The sequence below is a fragment of the Gossypium hirsutum genome, chromosome D10 (genome assembly GCF_007990345.1).
Source record: "Gossypium hirsutum isolate 1008001.06 chromosome D10, Gossypium_hirsutum_v2.1, whole genome shotgun sequence".
NCBI lineage: Eukaryota > Viridiplantae > Streptophyta > Magnoliopsida > Malvales > Malvaceae > Gossypium > Gossypium hirsutum.
Window position 1 is genome coordinate 12,812,660 of NC_053446.1, and position 17,908 is coordinate 12,830,567.

General features: G+C 31.7%; 1 protein-coding gene across 1 annotated transcript; it reads left to right on the forward strand.

Annotated features, from left to right (window-relative positions):
- Positions 1 to 3,912: 3,912 nt before the first annotated feature.
- LOC107914302 (uncharacterized) lies at positions 3,913 to 8,144 on the forward strand. The gene is made up of 2 exons (XM_041103135.1): positions 3,913 to 4,060; positions 7,460 to 8,144. The coding sequence occupies exon 2, from the start codon at positions 7,535 to 7,537 to the stop codon at positions 8,042 to 8,044; it is 510 nt and encodes a 169-aa protein (XP_040959069.1). The 5' UTR covers positions 3,913 to 4,060; positions 7,460 to 7,534; the 3' UTR covers positions 8,045 to 8,144.
- The last annotated feature ends 9,764 nt before the right edge of the window (positions 8,145 to 17,908 follow it).

Below are 17,908 nucleotides of genomic sequence, written 5' to 3' on the forward strand. Positions count from 1 at the left end.
TAAATGTATCATAAAATTTGATCGTGGAATACAAGTTGTAAGTTTTTTTTATAAATAATTTGAGAATTCATTTATCTATAAATGTGTAGTGTTGTGGTCTGGAACACACGTGGAAGGAGAGATTTTGGTATGTCGTAAAAGAAAATGTAATAAATAAATACGTTAAATATTGTATAATAATCAAATCAACATTTTTATTAATTTATAAAAGGGTAAATTACCCCAACAGTTAACTTTGGGGTAGCTGACAAAACAATCATTCAGGTTTTAATTCAGTCACTCAATTTTTAAAAAATAATAAAACAATCGCTACTAACCATTTTTCGTTATAGACATGACGGAGCTACCATTTTCCATTACAAACTTAACGGAGCTGCCATTTTCCATCCCCAATCACTGCTCTCCCATCCTTCTCCCTCTTCCCCACCCTCCCTCCCTCCCCCTACTCTAATTCTCTCTCCCTCTCCCCCTCTTCCCTCCCATCCCTCATTCTACTCTGATTCTTTCCCTCTCCCCATCGTCCTTTTGCTAACCCTCTTTCCCTACTCTGATTCTTTCCCTTTTTTCCATTTTACAACCTTTCAAATATGTTTGGAGCACACGTTTTTAGTATAATCCTTTTTTATTTCTTGCCCATTCGTTTTGTTGTTCTTGTCATTAGGGATATAAATCTCGGTGATCTCTTATTTGTTCTTCAAATTACTGGTTTTTAAGAAAGCTAATTAATATAACATCCCTACTACTTTTGGTTGAACCTCGTAACAATTGAAGCTCTGTTAAAGATGAACAGGAAGAAGGTAATGCAAAGCTTAGCTTCAGCTATGCTTTTTATAGTTTGTCTATAAACCAAAAGGTGAGCCTAAATTAACTATTGTGCAGCAACCAGTGTTTAAGTTGTCTAAACCAATTCATATGTTGCATGATAAGACCAACCCTTGCAGACTAAACTTGTTGTGCATAGAAACATTTAGAGATATATCAAAAGCATCACAAATTAGAAAAGAACAAATGCAACTCAAAAACATTACTTGCATCAATAAAAATCCATACTTGATGATTTAAAACCCTCAAGCAACAACCTTCGAATCAAATCCTTAAAACATACAAACAAAACTCACTTATGCCTATCTATCTCTATATTTGATGATCAAAACAAAAGGATGAGCCAATTTGACCCATTTTAAAACTCTTTTTGTCAAAACCATATCAGTCACTTTTTTTTTTCTAAAAGAGCATCCCTTAGTGAGTGTAACACACCTAACCCCTCTCCCTCGTTAGATTAGGGTCACGTGCATTACTAACAAATTAAAACAAATAATCAATCATAATTAAACATGCAAGCTAACCATTAACATTATAATATACAAGGGCAGGTCACGACAATCTAATACTTTCATACTAGAATCTTATAAAATCGAATAACGAATCATTCTATGCAATGCTTAACTTGGTTTTCCACTATTTACACTCTTATCACTATTTATCCCTTCTTAAATCCTAAAAGTTGGTTACATAACAAGACTATTCCAATTATTAGCACCAGAGTATTGGTCTATACTCCGACTATTTTTTTTACCTTCAATGATGTTAGTAGAATGCACTTAATTAAGGTTTGCTAATTCATTCCAATTCAGAGTAAAAGTTACTCTTACAACCCCTATTTCGAGTCTATGGGACCCTAAAAATAGTTTAAATGCAGGCATGGACTAATTTGAAACAATTCTAAAAGTTTAGGGCCATTTTTGAAAATTTTTAAAAATAGGGGACACATGGTCGTGTGGCCAAGCCGTGTGGAATGCCCCAGGCTGTGTGGCTTTCGAAGTTGGGACACATAGCTGTGTCCCAACCTGTGTTTCTGCCCGTGTAACACACTGAACTTGGGTCACACGGTCGTGTCCCAGGCCGTGTGTTAGCCTGTGTGGAAACTACATCTATACTATTTTTCAACACAGCTGTGTGTTACTTGTGTGTGGCACACGACCGTGTGGCAGACCGTGTGCACCAAAATGTACCTTAAAACTTAAGTTTACCATTTCCTAGTTGCTTGGCCAATAAGCAACTCAATTACCAATCATTTAACCTATTCAAAACTAAATTAAACATGTTCAAAACAACTATCTTAAGTGTCTAACCAATGTACCCTCATTGGTACCACAATTTATATCATCAAACACACTAGCAAAGCAATCAACCATTCAAGTTTTCCTTCATGCCAAATTTCACCATAATTGGACTAACACTTAGCTACTTAAGCTACTAAACTTTAAACTAACACATACCAAAATATTGAGCTAAGCTATTATACCAACATAGCCTCATTCACTACCATATTTACATATGATCATCATTTCACTAGAAACCAAAATAACATCACATTAACAACCCAACTATCAACCAAAGACTTCCTAGGTGCAAGTCATTACAAAATATAACATCATCACACTTGAGCTCGAAATTCGTTGTTGGATGCTGAGTCGGCGATAAGTTGGAAAGTACCTAGCCTGCACACGGAAACAAAATCGAACGCCGAGTATATCTCAGTGGCATTTCTATAATCTGAACAATTTAACTTAATATGAGTAATCAAAATGTGAGAATGCAACAAGAATATTATGCATTTATGTTTCAAATCAATAATACAAATTTTATCATTCTTTATTACATCTTCTAAAGTCCACATGTTCAAGTATATATATCAAGGCATTTCATATAACATTTGAATAATTCAACTCATGCAATGGCATGTTTCATCTTTTTGATCAATACTTGAATTCATTTCAAGTATCACATTTCATATTACATTTCTCATCTCATATTCACTTCTCATCTTTTCCATTTCAATATTTTCTCATCTCATATTCATTTCTCATCTTTTCCATTTCAATATCAATCATAAAGTTTTTTTTATTTAATTTCCTTCTATTAACACGACTCGGACTCAGATGAATACACAGATCCAACCAACACACCAGTTTGGTACCCAGTGCCTCATCAAATAAATCCGAAGTAAACAAATGTGCCTAGTGCTATATAATTTGACACCCAGTGTCTCATTAGTTAAACCGAAGAAAATTGGCACCCAGTGCCTCATCGACTCGAGGTTGAATAAATCCCTGAACTCTTTCTATCCTGTGGCATGCCATCTATATCCAAATCAACCCGATACAGTTAATAAGGTTTCATTTCACTTTTCAATACAACCAATGTCTCAATTTCACATATATATATACACATTATTACATATAAACATATATTCAATTCAATATTCATATATTCAAAAATTCATAATATACCAAATCAATCCATTTCAATCGACTATGAATTCAATTCAATTTCAAAGTACAAAAGCACTCACCTCAAATGCTTACCGTATGCAACAATTCAAAATGCAATAATTTATAACTTAGTTCAGATTACAAAAACACAAACCGTGAATTTCGAGCTATTTAACGTCGATTTTATCCTTTCCCTTTTTACTTGAGGATTCCGGTACGACGTTAGCTACGGAATAAAACAATTAAAATACATTAATATTACACAATTCAATTTCACATTAAATTTCAATTTTCACACTATATTTTGCTTATTCTTCAATTTAGTCCTTAAATCGAGACTAGTTTTTAACCTTCACATTTAATTTTATATTTTTATACTAATTTCACTCTAAACTAAATTTAGCTTCCTCTTCTCCAATTTGACCGCTTAATTTTAAATTTTTCTCAATTTAGTCCCTATTGCTCAAAATCAACAATTTATTTCCATAATTTAGTCCTTTTCTATTTCTAAGGCTGTGTTCTTTATTGCTTTTCAGATGAGCTTTTGCATGTAAAAGTACTTTTCCCTGAAAAGAAATAAAGAACAAACTTTAATGGTGAAATTTTTTAATTTATTTTAAGTGCTTTTTCACAGATGAAAAATTAAAAATTTTTAGCTTTTTCAGTCCAAAAGTGCTTTTGGGCTGGTATTTTACTTTTTGGCCAAAAAAAGTGCTGAAATCATTCTTTGTTCCTCTTCTCCACTGAAGAAGTCTCTGGTTCTTTGTTCCTCTTCTCCACCACTGGTGAGTTTATCTTTTTCTTCTCTTCTTCTGTATATTTTTGTTTGTCTTTCTTATGGGATTGATTTTTATCATTATTTCTTCTATATACTTTCTCCTCTTCTCCATTCTCAAATGATCAGCTTTTTTAGTACCCTGAAACTTAGGGTACACTGTAATGAACTTTGAAAAAGCATCATTGAAGCTTGGAATTAAATCTCGTGAACAAAAAATACGGTCTACAACAAGAAAAGTAGCATTCAAGAACTCATTTTGAGCACGAAGTCTAGCTAATGATCTTGACCGTCCATTGGAACCATCTTGATTTAATGATGATGGATCAATGTTTTGTGATTTTGAAAGTGACCCATCTTCAGATGCTTCTTCAAGTGCTTCTTTAACCTTATTTTCTTGTAATTGACGAATGACTGAAAAACTGGAACCACCACCATTGTTTCTTCTTTTGGTCTTCTTCTTCTTCTTCTTCTTCTTCTTCTTCTTCTTCTTCTCTGCTATTAAAGCTGCATAATGAGATATTGGTTTCCGTAGTGAAAATGCATGAATGGTTGCTTCTTTTTTTTCACAAGAACCAAACTTTTCTTAGGCAGTTTAATTCAAAGATCCAAACATTCAAATGGGGTTTATGTTTTTTGGTTTTCAAGATTAAAGCTTTAACTTTTTTTAAAGCCCTTTACTTTATTGCCTAAAAACATTCAAAAAAACAAAGATTGTTGAACACACAGAGCTTTAATAAGATCAAAAGGAATAAAAAGTAAATATAAGAATTAAACAAATAAAAAAAAGCTTTAGCTTTCATCAAAAAATTAATCTTTAGAATAAGAACCCTTAACTTTCAATTCAAATTCAACTTAACCCCCCCAAAGATACAAAACCCAGATTCGAAGACATCAAAGGAGAAAACACAATGAAGAAGAATGAGAAGAAAATGGGGTTTTTTCTTTTTCAATAAAATTTTTTATAAAGGAAAAAGGTGAATCCTTTGAGACCAATCAATTCCTACATTTACTAATGGCAATTAATACAAACATGTGTGCATTGAATGTTGTTTGCAGCTACCTTTCTTCCTTTGCCCACCATTATTATTACAACCTTGTTTTTTGTGTGTACCATATAGATTTATCCTTAAGTTGTTTCCATGCACTGCCCTGCTTTGTTTCCTTTCTACCAATTGATTTCATGATATAAATGTAATATATAAATTAGTATATCTGAGTGAACTCATTTGATTTATTTATTTGGTGTTTTCAATTTTCCATAAATATCACTAGTTGCATTTGTCTCCAAGTACACTTTAGGTTTTTTCAATTATAAATTCTTTATTCTATGGATGAGAATGAATTTTTGAGTGAATTTATTGATAAAATCAGTAGTTAGTACAATATCTTTTGTAAATGATTGATTTGGTTTAATTTATTTCCCCTTGACCTTTTTGTGATTCAAGTGACAACTTTGCTCCTGCAGTTCTGTCTTTGGTTTTAAGGTTTCATTTGTGAATGTTATTTGAATCAATTTAATATAGTAGTATGGTATTTTTGTGTTCTGTTGCAAGTTCTTTTCACCTACAATAAACTACTTGACTTCAAAAGGGCACAATCTTTACCTACCTTTGGTTCTTGGACTTGACAAAGTAAATCCCAGGTTTGTGAGCTTATTACGTTTCTTTCATTGCTTCTGTGTTGGATTCTAAATATCATAATATAAAATGCTACATAAACTTAGTACCCACTGCGAAGAAGGGGTCGAGTTTGGATCTTGGAAAGAGATTTATAAAAAAACAATATTATTGGTTGTTGGAACCAAGATGGAATGGTTGGTTGGATCAATTAGATTAAGAACAAATGATTAGTATCTCAATCCGATCAAAGATGAACTGGTTTTGAATTGACTTTTGAGGGAATCACTCAGAATTGATTAAATTGAGTTAAAAATTTGATTGAGACAGTGATTGAATTAATTTTTTTAAATTTTTGTGAAATTTTATGAACTTATTTAATTAAAATTAGACTAATAGATATAATCGGTCAAACCGAGAATAATATTGTAATAAGAACTTTTAATACTAAAAGTTATCAAAAGATTAGGGAACAAACCAACATTCTTTTGTAAAAAAACTTTTCAAAAAAATAATTTAAAAAATTAGTGAAACACATTCAAAAAAGCCTTTCCAAACAAAAATTATGACGAAAATTAAATATCAACGAAAATTCGTTGGAATTAATTATCTGTTTGATATTAAAGTCAAAATTAAATAATAAAAATATCCTTGTAATATAGTAATACTATTGCCTAATAATTTTATTATTTATTATCTAATTCTAATTTTAGTCCCTTATGGTTTTCTTTTAAGAATTTAAATTATGATCATATTGATTAACATATAGAATAATTACAGGTAAAATTAAACACTACAAAACACAAATCGGACATAATTTGCCTAAATTAGAATACTTCGAATGAGACCCATGTATATAGAGATTTAATGTGGCAAGATTGAAATCAGAATAAATTTAAACAATATCTACACATAATTTACATAAGGTGACACTCGAACTTGAACACTAAAAATTCGAAATCTTAATTTTTGTTTACTGTAACAAGGCATCATTAACTTTATTCTCCTTTTGTTAAAATTTTAGAATTCCACATGGATTAATCTACTTCTATAATATATTTTAAATAGTTAATTGATACAAAAATAGATGTTTCCTTTAGAATAATAACATACATATCTTTTACTGTTATTTGTTCATGTATATAATTAGAATTATGTTGAGTTTACATATTATCTTGAGGTGCTTATGGTTGGGTTGAGGGTTAAACATGATATTAACATACTTTATGTTTGTTTAAGTTCGGCTTGACTCGAAATATGGATTTAAAATTTTGATGCACATGTATACAAATATACTTATGTGACATTTGATTTTCTTGATTGCTTTACTGGCTGAAACGAATCTGTTTGTATACACAATAGATGAGTACTTCGGCGGTTGAAGTTAGTGGTGAAAAAGTGAAAGCAATGTGGGATAAGAGGTTGACAGAAATATTTTGTGATATTTGTATTAAAGATATATTGAAAGGCAATAGGCCAGTACTCATTTCATAAAAGATGGATGGTTGAAAATAATGACCAACTTTGATAAAGAAACGGGCAAGGGTTTTTCACAAAGACAACTTAAAATAGGTGGGATGCCTTAAAAAAAGAATGGAAAGCTTGGAAGAAACTTAAAGGCAAAGATACTGGTCTAGGGTGGAATCCTATAAAAAGAACCGTTGATGCACCGGATGATTGGTGGGAGAGTAGACTATATGTACATTCATAGTTCTGAATACTTTTTGTTTTTTTTCTTATTTATGAGGTTATTGATAATTACTGTTATTAAACTATCATTTTATATGTAGGTTGTGCCTGAAGCTCAAAAATTTAGAACATCGGGCATTGATCCTGAATTCGAAGGGAAGTTGGACCAAATATTCATGGGGATAGTTGCAACAGGTGATAAAGTATGGGCACATTCTTCTGGTATACTCCGTAGTGATTTTTTTGAGGATGTTAACAACGAAATACCTGAAGAGAATGAAGAAGATATGAGAAATGATGTTCACATTTTAAATGATGTTCACATTTCAAATGATGTTCAGATTGATGGAAACAGTCAAAAAAGAAAAAACCCTAAGATATCGAGTTCACATTTTAAAATTGAAAGAAAGAAATCCTCAAAGCAAATTGGAGGGGCTGCAAGATTGTCCAGTCAAATAGACAAATTATGCAATGCAACATCTAGTTTGACTCCTGTTATGGATCCATATGGTATTCCACAAGCAGTCAAAGTGCTTGACAGCATGTTGGAAGAAGTTCCAGAAACTAGTCTGCTATACTTTTTCGCACTTAAATTATTGCTCAATAAGGACAAGCGAATTATGTTTTTATCAATTAATCCCAATATTAGATCTTTGTGGCTTAAGGCGGAAATAGAGGATAGTTGAAAATTTTCTGATCTTCTAGGGTTTAGAGATATCTATTATGTGACTAAACAAACAATGCTAAACTAGTTTTATCAATAGTTATTTATGTTTGGTTTTTGGATATTGAATTTATGTTTTACTTATTTATGTGTAATCTAGTTTTATCAATGGTTGTTTATGTTTGGTTTTTGGATATTGAATTTATGTTCTACTTATTTATGTGTAATCTAGTTTTATTAATAGTTGTTTATGTTTAGTCTTTGGATATTGAATTTATGTTCTACTTATTTATACTAAATTAGTTTTTATCAATAGTTGTTTATATATGATTTTGGATATAAAATTTATTCATAGGTGATGAGTATAGTTGAGGATTAAAGCAGTGATGAAAGGGAAAAGAAAGAGATTTTACAACGCATGGAATGTTTTAATCGATTATTTGTTGTTGCATCTTCTTCCGTGCAATTATATTACGAGAAGTATATATTGAGGCAACCATGCATAGATTCTAAACAGTCAGGTGAGACATGGATCCGAGAGATTCTTAACGGTCAGGAATCACGTTGTATGATTAATTTTAAGATGTCTAAAATGGTATTCACAAGTTTATTGAGAGTTTTGGAGATAAGATACAACTTGTAAACTTCAAGAAACATATCTTCTAGTGACATGTTTGGAATTTTTTATACATCTTGGGCACCGGTGCAAAAGTTTCCCAATGTCGAGAAAGATTTCAAAGGTCTGGATCAACAATAAGTCGACACTGTGCAATTGTGCTTGAGAAAGTTTCAAGGATGGCCACTGATCTAATTGCACCCGAAGATCCTTTTTTTAGCTCAATACTCGAACAAATACGTGATGATTCTAGATATATGCCGCATTTTAAGGTTAAAATATAATTTTATATTATTATATTTTAATATATTTGGTCAACTAAAAATATGCACGAGAGTAATATGATTATTTGTTCAGGATTGCATAGGTGCAATTGATGGTACTCACATTGCCGCTATTCTTCCACTAAATGAACAAATTCCCTATATTGGAAGAAAAGGTATCCCGACTCAAAATGTTATGGCAGTATGTGATTTTAATATGTGTTTCACCTTTGTCATGGCTGGATGAGAAGGATCAACACATGACATTAGAATTTTTCTTGATGCAATTCGAGATCCAAAATACAAATTTCAACACCCACCAAATGGTTAGATATTTTATTTATATGTGATTTTTTAAATAATAAAGTATAAGTTCTTTAATTGATAATTTTTATAAAAAAAATTCTTGAATTAATTGTTTGTTATATTATGACTTTTAGGAAAATATTAACTTGTTGATTCTGGATATCCTCAAATGAAAGGTTATCTTAGACCATATAGAGGTCAGCGATATCATTTACCTAACTTTCGTAGAGGTAGACCGGTATCTAGTAAAGAAGAGATATTCAATCATTCACATTCATCATTACGTAGTGTGATTGAACGAACTTTTGGTATTTAAAAAAAAAGGGCCATTTTAAAGGATATGCCAAGTTATAGTTTTGAAAAGCAAACGATGATCGTTGTTGCTACAATGACGATACACAATTTTATCCGAAAACATGTCGGTCGAAATGATGCAGATTTTATGGAATACGAAGATATTAACTAGGTATATGAGAATATTATTGATTCAGAAAATGCACATGGTCGAGAAAGTGATGATGATGACGACGACGACGATGATGATGGTGAATCAAACAATTCAAGTGGTTTTGAAATGGAATTAACAAGAGATGCTATAGCTTCTAGTTTAATGAATTCACTTTAAATTGTAAATGTTATTGTAAAATTTTTAGTATTTATATTTAGTATATAAATATTATCTCTTTTTAAAACTTTAATCCAAATATATGTAATATTTTAATTTGTTAGGTTTATATTTTCTATGTTATATATGTTAATATCTAATATGAGTTATATATTCAAATACATTTTAAAATAAAATAATACAAATGTGTTAAAAGCATTAATTAAAAATAAAAAATAATTTTTATAATAGTACAATTGTGTCAATATCTAATTACAAATATTTAAATATAGTTTATATATTCTAATTAAATTTAATAAATAAATAATATTAATTACTTAGAAATATTTAAAATTAATATTATATATTAAAATATTAACAATAAGTTATAATAAATTATTTTTTATATTTTTGCTAAAATATCATAATATTAACTAATTTGAACATTATTTAAATACATATTTGTTACTTTATAATATCATGTTTAAAATAGACATTTTATTCTTTAAAAGTAATTTTTGACAGCAATACCAAACACTCAGATTTTTCAAAAGCACTTTTTCACAGCACTTTTCAAAAGCAATGAAGAACTGGTCCTAACTTAAAAATCTATATATTTAATCCCTAATACTTAAACTATTCAACAATATCAACATCTAAAATCTTGAACAATACTAAAATTTACAACATGAGTCGAATAGCTCTAAATATCGAAATTCTAAAAATATAAAAATTATAAAAAAAAAAGACTAAATTAACTAACCAATTGAAATTTGAAATTTAGAAACCGGAGACGTAGGCCTCTTTTGTTTATTTCTCTCTTTTCTTTTCTTTCAATTTGCATGCATTTGTTTCATCTTTTTCCACATTCTTTATTGTTTCTTTTTATTATGTTTTCATTTTATTTATTATTATTATTAACTTTATAATATAACATATATTAAATATATATACATGCATTACACTTAATCATAACCGGCCATCTATACACAACCATTTATTAAATGGTTTAATTTATACTTTAGCCCCTTTATTTTAGTTCAATCTATAATTAAACTTTTAATTCATATGCAATTTAGTCCTTATACCTTAACAACTCTTAATTTCACGAAATTTACTAATCCAAAAATTAATTCACTACTAAACTAGTCTCGTAAACATCTAATAAAAATATTTAATAAAAATATTTATGAGTCCGATTTACGGGTACGGAGTCCCGAGAATACACTTTCCGACACCCCTGACTATCGGGTCATTACAGTGAGTCTAGCTTTACTTCCTATAGGTTGGCAAAGAATAGTTTGGCAATTGCCACACACCACTACAATTTGAGAGTGGCTAAACACAATTGTTTTGTCCCCAAACCACAAACACAAGTATGTCGAAATCATCAAATGGATACCATACATAGCTCAATAGATAAAACGTAAATTTAGAGACCCAAAGACAACTTACATGTTGAAGCAGCCTTAACATTTCACATCCTTCACCAAACAAAAACCAACGCCCAAGGAAAAAAAAGTTAATCCCAACACATACATATATCTAAATATGTATAGAGAAATGGGTTTTTTTCTTTTTTTGAAAATTACCATAAAGAAGGAATTGGGAGTCTGAACTAGATATTTGAGTTTGTGCTTCTTCTTCTCAAGTTCTGCTGGAGGATTGAGCAAATCGATGTCGTTTTGGAAAGCCTAATAATTTCCAAGTTATTAACAAAACTCAAATATATTAGGTTCAATAATGAAAAAAAAATGACATAAAAAGAAAACAATAACAAACAGAACAAAGAGCAACTTCAACGCACCATTTTCAGTTTGGCAGCTTGGGTATTTGAACAGTAACTTATAAACCCTCAAAATCTTGAAAGGCGATAGAGGGTTAGCAAAGGGACGGTGGGGGAGAGGGAAAGAATCGGATCGTAGGAGGGATGGCGGGGAAGAGGGAGAGAGAATCAGAGTAGGGGGAGGGATGGGAGAGCAATGATAGGGGGATAGAAAATGGTAGCTTCGTTAAGTTTGTAACGGAAAATGGTAGCTGTGTTACGTCTGTAACGAAAAATGGTTAGTGGTGACTGTTTTGTTATATTTTGAAAGTTGAGTGACTGAATTGAAACCTGAGTGATTGTTTTTTCAGCTGCCCCCAAATTGAGTGACTGTTGGTATAATTTACCCTTTATAAAAAGATAAAAATACGTTGGTGAAAGAACAAAATTACTATTAATACATTCATTGCATTTAAAATCAAATTATAGAGGAAAAAAAATGATAAATTGATAAGAATTTAAAGTAGAATAAATTTGAAAAAAATGGACATATTATACCAAAACAAAATTTAAATTGAGAATTCCCATATACATAAATATTAACATATTATGGAGATAATGGAGGAAGCCGGCACAGGTTTCATTTGCAAACTTTTTTACTTTTTGCATTACATTAATCCCAAAAAAAGGTTGTTAAGCTTTCAAAAGAATCTTTTTCTTTTTTAAAAGTAATGCTGACATGGAAATTCATAAATTCTTTTGTTATTCACAACAAAAATCCGAATGTTTATTTTGTAAATTTTATTTCTTGAATATTAAAATGAAAGTGACAACAATAAATAATTGCCAAAGTAATTGACTGAGTATGATCTTTGGTGTCTGCACTTTTTTCCTTGTTCAACAGTTGACTTCAATGCTAATTTTTTATAACTTAAGTTTACGGAAAATTATTGTTGAAGTCCTCGTTTTATAGAAAATTATAAAGCATAAACCAAATTTGACAAAATATGCCTATCGCCTCACCTTTTTCCTTTATTTTAAACATTAACTTTGAAAGTAGGTGTGAATTTTTTTATGGTTAAAAATCAATTAATTATTTAAATAGATATGTCCAAAAGTTTTCTAAAATATGTTTCTTTTACCAAAGTTACTATTTTCAACAATAATAATAACTTAACAGTAACTTCAAAAATATTTAAGAATTTACTATCAGTCAAGAGTGAATCTAGAATTTTTTTAATAGGGGCTGGAATTTAATTATAATAAATTCTTTTAATAAGGCCATAATTTAATTATAATTTTTTTCATAGATCAAAATATAAGTTTATTATGAATTAATTTATAGTTTCATTATTTTTAAGGGACTAAATAGAAAGAATTTCATTTTTATGGGGGCTTGTACAAGCCCAATAATGCCCGGGCCAAAGCAAACAAATATGCCCGGGCCCAAATAAATATACAAAACCCAACAACCCATATGGCCCAATAAAAATTAACCCTAGCCTAATAGCCAAACCAGCCCAAAACTAAAAAACAAGAAACAGAAACCCTAATCTTCAGCCTTAGCCGCCGCACAGCAGCCTTGCGCACTGCCCCCTCCGCAACAGTAGCCGCCATTCGCGCGAGTTGAGCCTCCACGCGTCGCGCGGACTCAACAGCCCCCACACCTGCGAAAAAGAAGCATATGGCGCAGCAATAGCAGAGTAGTAGCAAAGATCGCAACTAATATTGAAGGGAGATATGATTTTGTTGCTTACTTTATTGTTATTTTCGGGCTATATAAAGCCGCTTGATTTTGTAAAAGGAGGGGGATTACAGTTTAGACATAGGAAAAGCAGAGAGAAAGCAGAGATTTACTTATTGATTTTCGAATACAAAAGGTGGTTTTTTTGGAGTTCTTAATTCCTAGTTTTGTTTCTTTTTACTCTGTTTTCATTTTATTTTTTTATTTTTATTTTTCGCTTAATAAAAAAGAAAAAAGGGAGAGAAGAAAACTTACCCGGTCTTGTTACGGTGTTCCCTTTTCCGTCGCTATCGAAAATTGGGGGCATCGACGGAGGCCGTAGGGTCGGCCTTGAATGGCGGCGGCAGAGAGGATGAAACCCTAGCAGAGGGTTTCTCTGCTGTTTAGTGTTGAAAGAGGAAAGAAAATGGTTTTTTGTTAGAAAATTTTGGTTTGGTAACGACTGTAAAACGGCGTCGTTTAGGGCCTGATACAGTGGCCTCAAAACGGCGCCGTATAGGGCCACACCCGTGCGCATGACCCGATCCGGTCCTAGGATCCGCGCCTCTCTTTAAAATGGGCTATTTTCACATTTGGTCCTCTGTTTTATGAGGGGTGTTTGAATCGGTCTTTTATTTCTTTAAAATTTGGTCGTATGTTTTATTACTGTTTTAATTTGGTCCATGTTGCTGCGCAACGTTTGGGAAATTGGGTAAATTACCCTTTCGATCCTCCAACTGTTGCGCGCGTCTTAATTTGGTTTTTTTTATTTTTCATCTTTAAATTTAGCTTCAAAAATTCGTTTATTTTCAATTTAATCCTTAATTTGTTGTTTTAGTTTTTTTATTAATTATGTTATATTTATTATTATTATACTCTTATTACGCATATGTACAATGTATATATATACTTTACACGTTTTAAATACATATATATATTATATTTTTTTTACTTTATTCTATTTTCATATTTTTATATATACATATATATATACCCATAATTTATTAATGTATTATACTTATTTTTTATTTATATTTTATATTTTATTTTCATGAATTTTGTACACACATCTATACATATATTTACATTTTATAATTCAAAATACACATTTTTATACTATATATATACATTTTTTGATATTGCCGAGTTATTATAAACATTTTTTATTATTCTATGTATACTCTATTATTTATATACATATTATACATATATATAAGTGTTTCAATATTCATATACGTATTTTTACAATTTACCATGTACATATACCTATACATTTTATTTTTTTTATTTTGTAAATATATATTCATATATGCTTTAAGTTAAAGTTTTTGTCTCATATTATACACTAACTTTTAACTTACCTTTTGGGAATTACATTATGGTTTTGACAATACATCAAAATTATTTTCTTGATTTAAAAGGTTTTTTTTTTAATAAAAGCAATATTCAAGGTTGGGAATTTTCGAGGAAATTGAGCCCTAACGTATTGGGTTCCGATTTTCTTTGCTAATTCTAGATAACCGAGGATATTCTTTATTCAAAATGCATGAGTATAAAAATCATTTTTGGGAACTTAACTTGTCGTGTCCTAACGTATTGGGTGTGGCATGTTACTTTCTCAAAATGAAGATTTTCGCATAAAATAAAGTGATATTCAAAGTTCGGGAATTATGAGGAATTGTACCCTAACGTATTGGGACTCGATTTCTTTACATGACTTGAACAATTGATTATCCTTTTTCAAATTTCATCATTTGAGTTGATTTTAAAATCTTTTTAACATTCGACACTAAGACATCAAATAATCAATTTGGTACCGATTTTGGGCGTTACGAGTGTGCTAACCCTTCCTCGTGCGTAACTGACTCCCGAACTCGTTTTCTCAAAATTCGTAGGCCAAAATATTTTTTTAGGTGGGCCGATCACACCTTAATAAAGGATCGGTGGCGGCTCCATTTTTATTTTTAAAAGTCGACAACTAAATTTTTGTTTTAAAAAAAACGGTTTCGACAGCTTGGCGACTCCACTGGGGACTTTAGAGAGTCAAGCCGTAAACTAATTATGTTTGTCTTTGTGTCGGAAATCAAAAGTTTTTTAAAAAATTCATGAGTTCCCTTCATACTCATTGATTTTTTTTCTTTCCCATCATGGTGTTAGCAACTTTGTATTTGCATTTACATTTTGCATTACATGGTCAGTTTTACCCTTTAAGTGGGAGCGAGAAACTAGTCCTTCGTGAGGTCTTCACCTCCGTGCAGGGTAGTGGACCGCTTTCGGGATACATCCGTACCTATGTCTTCGTGAGATTTTCATCTCCGTGCAGCCATAGGGAAATGTATCCCCCTGAACTGAACTCGATCCACATGAGCCTATAATGGGTGAGGATCGAGGAATCTGCTGGTTCGGGTACCTTTACTCTAGAAACTAAGCCTCATATAGTGAGCTTTAGGAACTTGCCCTAGGTAGAGCTATACCAAACCCTAGGGGGTTCTTGAATAAATGCTCTTGCTATTTCATGTTTGTATTGGATTATATCTTTTTGGTGTGATGCCGACTTGGGTTTATTTTGTTTTGATTGCATGACATCATGATTGCATTGCATTTTCATCATAAAAAAAGGTGTTGATTCATGTTCGGTTGTTAAATAGAGAGCTTATCATAAGGAAATGAGTTTCTTGATAAAGTGGAAAATAATACGGTTGCCATAATTGTTTTGAGAAAACAAAACAAGAGAAATATAATAGTTTAATGAAGGACTACACAACCATTGCTCCGTTGCCCGAAGACTCAAGCTGACGAAGATTATTCGAGAGCCACTGAACTTTTTTTAAAGGGAAGCCAACGAGCATCACGACAATAAAGGAGCAACGAGTCACGGCTCGAATCAAGTAAAAAGGAGATAGAAGAGACATCCCTTTTGAAGAGTTCGTGAGATTCATCTTAATGATTGAATGAAGTAGAGGATCGAATGACTCTGCCTATAAGGGCAAAATCGTATATATATCTGCTTTATGTAAAGAGATTTGTTTTCTAGTAAAGTTGTTCTAATAGAATTGAACCAAGAATCAACGTCTTTTTTTACATTCACTTCATGCATTTGCATTACACAACATTACGTGCATTAAGAACCATTAAAAGATCCTAATTGAGTAAATTTATTTCAGCTAAAAAACCAACATTCCTGCGGTACCCAAACAGAAACTAAAAGAATGGATCAAAGGTTGGAGAGATTAGAGCTGATGCAAATACATATGCTAGAGCAATTGGCCAAATTTCAACAAGATATGAAGGATCAGATGCTAGAAATCCAAAGAAATTTGATGAGCCAGTTAACCCAGTTATTGGATATGAGGTTAGGAAAAGGAAAAAACCCAGTGGTCCACTTTGGGAATGATAATGAAGGCCCTGCATATCTTCCAGACTTTACCCCAAGGAACATCCAAGCACAACCAAACACATATCCACAAAGGGTAATTGTTAACATTCGACCACAGTACCAAACCAATACCTCGACACCGGTGAATTTCGCGACAGGCTCAGGTTCCAATCTTAGGGGCAATCTAACTAATCCTGTTGTCCTCGATGATCTAGCAGAAACAAAACAGGCGAAAGTAAAGTTTTCAAAACAATTTGAAGATCATTGCAAACGGAATGGGCAAGAGTGGAACTCCCAAGACAATACTTCAAAAGTCTCGAGGAAGAGGGAAAATGAGGTGAATAATGTGGGTAGGTATAACGAGAGTTATTCAAAGCCGATTACCGCAAACTAGCCAAAGACGGTTACTATTGGCCATCAGATCCCCCCAAGACAAGAATCTGGCACAAAGGAAAACATTAAGAAGTCTCAATTTGCACCAATCCCAATGTCGTACCAAGAGCTGTATCAAAGTTTATTTGACGCACATGTTGTCTCCCCTTTCTACTTGAAGCCTTTACAACCTCCGTACCCCAAATGGTACGACACAAATGTGCAATGTGACTATCATGCGGGAATTACGGGGCATTCTATAGAAAATTGCACTGCCTTTAGAAAGCTGGTCGAAAGGTTTATCAATATGGGCATTGTCAAATTTGAGGATTCATTCAGTACAGAAAACCCGCTACTCAATCATACGGATAATGAAGGGACTGCGATGAATGAAGAGATGTTGGGAAACGTTCACATCAGTGCCGAACACGAAGAAACAACTGGAGAAGAGATCTTGTTAGATGTTCGCCCTTTATAAACCTGGAAATGTTCTAAATAGTTGGACTGCAGAGGAAACCATGTAGTATTTAGAGTCTGTTAGAGTAATGTTCAGAACACACTTGTTGCTTTCAGCCTAGAAGCAATAAGAATTTCTTTGTGAGATAGGCTCACGTCTAAACATTATTATTTTAATGAAATACATTATTGCAATCATCTTTGAGCAAATGTTCTTTCATTCTTTACGTTTTTTTTCCATTCTTTCAAATTTTTTTTCTGCCAAATTATTCATTCATTTATTCATATTACTCATACATTCTTTTCTATATTCTTCGGTACCCACTATGGGTCCCCAAATATCAATAACATGAGTGATGCTACAACACACCCAGAATCTCCTTTTGAGTGAGACATGTGTTTAGA

Excerpts from the sequence above, each read along its gene's own strand:
- LOC107914302 (XM_041103135.1), top strand. The coding sequence starts at position 7,535 with ATGGGGATAGTTGCAACAGGTGATAAAGTATGGGCACATTCTTCTGGT.